Genomic DNA, 853 nt, shown 5'->3' with positions numbered 1-853 from the left:
AGCCTGGGAAAGCGCCCCCTTCCCGGGCCTCCGTGTCCCCAGCCGGGGAGCTGCGGGGGGCGGGCGCCGATCCCGACGTCCATGAGTCGCAGCCTCTGGAATGAGGAAATGCTTCCTCCGCTGCAGCTTGCGCCGCCGCCCGAAGGGAGATCTGGGGGTGGAGCTGTCCCGAGCCTGCCGTGGCAGCCCCTTCCCCCTTCCTGTCCAGCCTTGCTCCTCCGACCCACTCGCCGCCTGGTCCAGGGTGGACGCTCGTATAGCTGCGATGAGCGTTGCGTCTTGGAACTTTTCTTGGTTCTCCAGCCCTTAAGGCAGAAAAGTCCAGGCCTCCCTCCTGGCACTTGAGTCCTGAGTAGACCCTCTGGGGGCTAGCCTAGGCCCCTGGCCGCCCTCTGGCTTGTTTTAGGTGCTGAGTGGTATTAGACTAGGAAGAGGGAGGAAGGGAGGCTGGGACGTTAGACTCAGACGCCGGTGTCACGGTGGGACGGGGCCTGGAGAGCAACCCTATGACAGCTAGGGAGTCCCAGAAAGAAGTGCTCAGCCAGAGAAGACCTCAGGATAGACTCAGGTCTCCTGCCTACCTCCCGACAGCGTTCAGAGGACGAGAAGAAATGCCTGCCCGGTGGGCAGTAGGTCAAGTCCCCGCCCTGGAGCCTTAGGGACTGGGTGTGTTATCTCAGATGGGTGTGCTGGAGAAGCTCAGCAATCAGGTGGGTGGAGGCAGAGAAGCCACTGATAAAGGCGACACATGAGGCTGAGCTTAGAGCACCAGCTCAGGCCTGGGCCAGGAGGAAACATTGCTGGACCAGCTGACAGCTGTCCTAAGCTTCACCCTCCCTGCACCAGCCTTTTT

The 853-nt window shown here is 61.8% G+C and overlaps 2 protein-coding genes across 2 annotated transcripts in view; one reads left to right on the top strand and one right to left on the bottom strand.

Annotated features, from left to right (window-relative positions):
- The window catches only part of EMC6 (ER membrane protein complex subunit 6), a 1699-nt gene extending 1616 nt beyond the window's left edge, over window positions 1-83 (bottom strand). Inside the window, exon 1 of the mRNA XM_011980452.1 lies at window positions 16-83. Within this exon, the coding sequence (XP_011835842.1) occupies window positions 16-83 (68 nt within the window). The remainder of the gene's footprint in view (window positions 1-15) is intronic.
- A 17-nt stretch (window positions 84-100) lies between these two features.
- Window positions 101-853, top strand: part of TAX1BP3 (Tax1 (human T-cell leukemia virus type I) binding protein 3) — a 4803-nt gene continuing 4050 nt past the window's right edge. The window contains exon 1 of the mRNA XM_011980451.1: window positions 101-254. Coding sequence (XP_011835841.1) covers window positions 101-254 — 154 coding nt within the window. The remainder of the gene's footprint in view (window positions 255-853) is intronic.

Source organism: Mandrillus leucophaeus, unplaced genomic scaffold, assembly GCF_000951045.1.
Source record: "Mandrillus leucophaeus isolate KB7577 unplaced genomic scaffold, Mleu.le_1.0 Scaffold212, whole genome shotgun sequence".
Taxonomy (NCBI): Eukaryota; Metazoa; Chordata; class Mammalia; order Primates; family Cercopithecidae; genus Mandrillus; species Mandrillus leucophaeus.
Note: the sequence above shows the minus strand (reverse complement) of the source record. Positions and strands in the feature narration are given on the sequence as shown.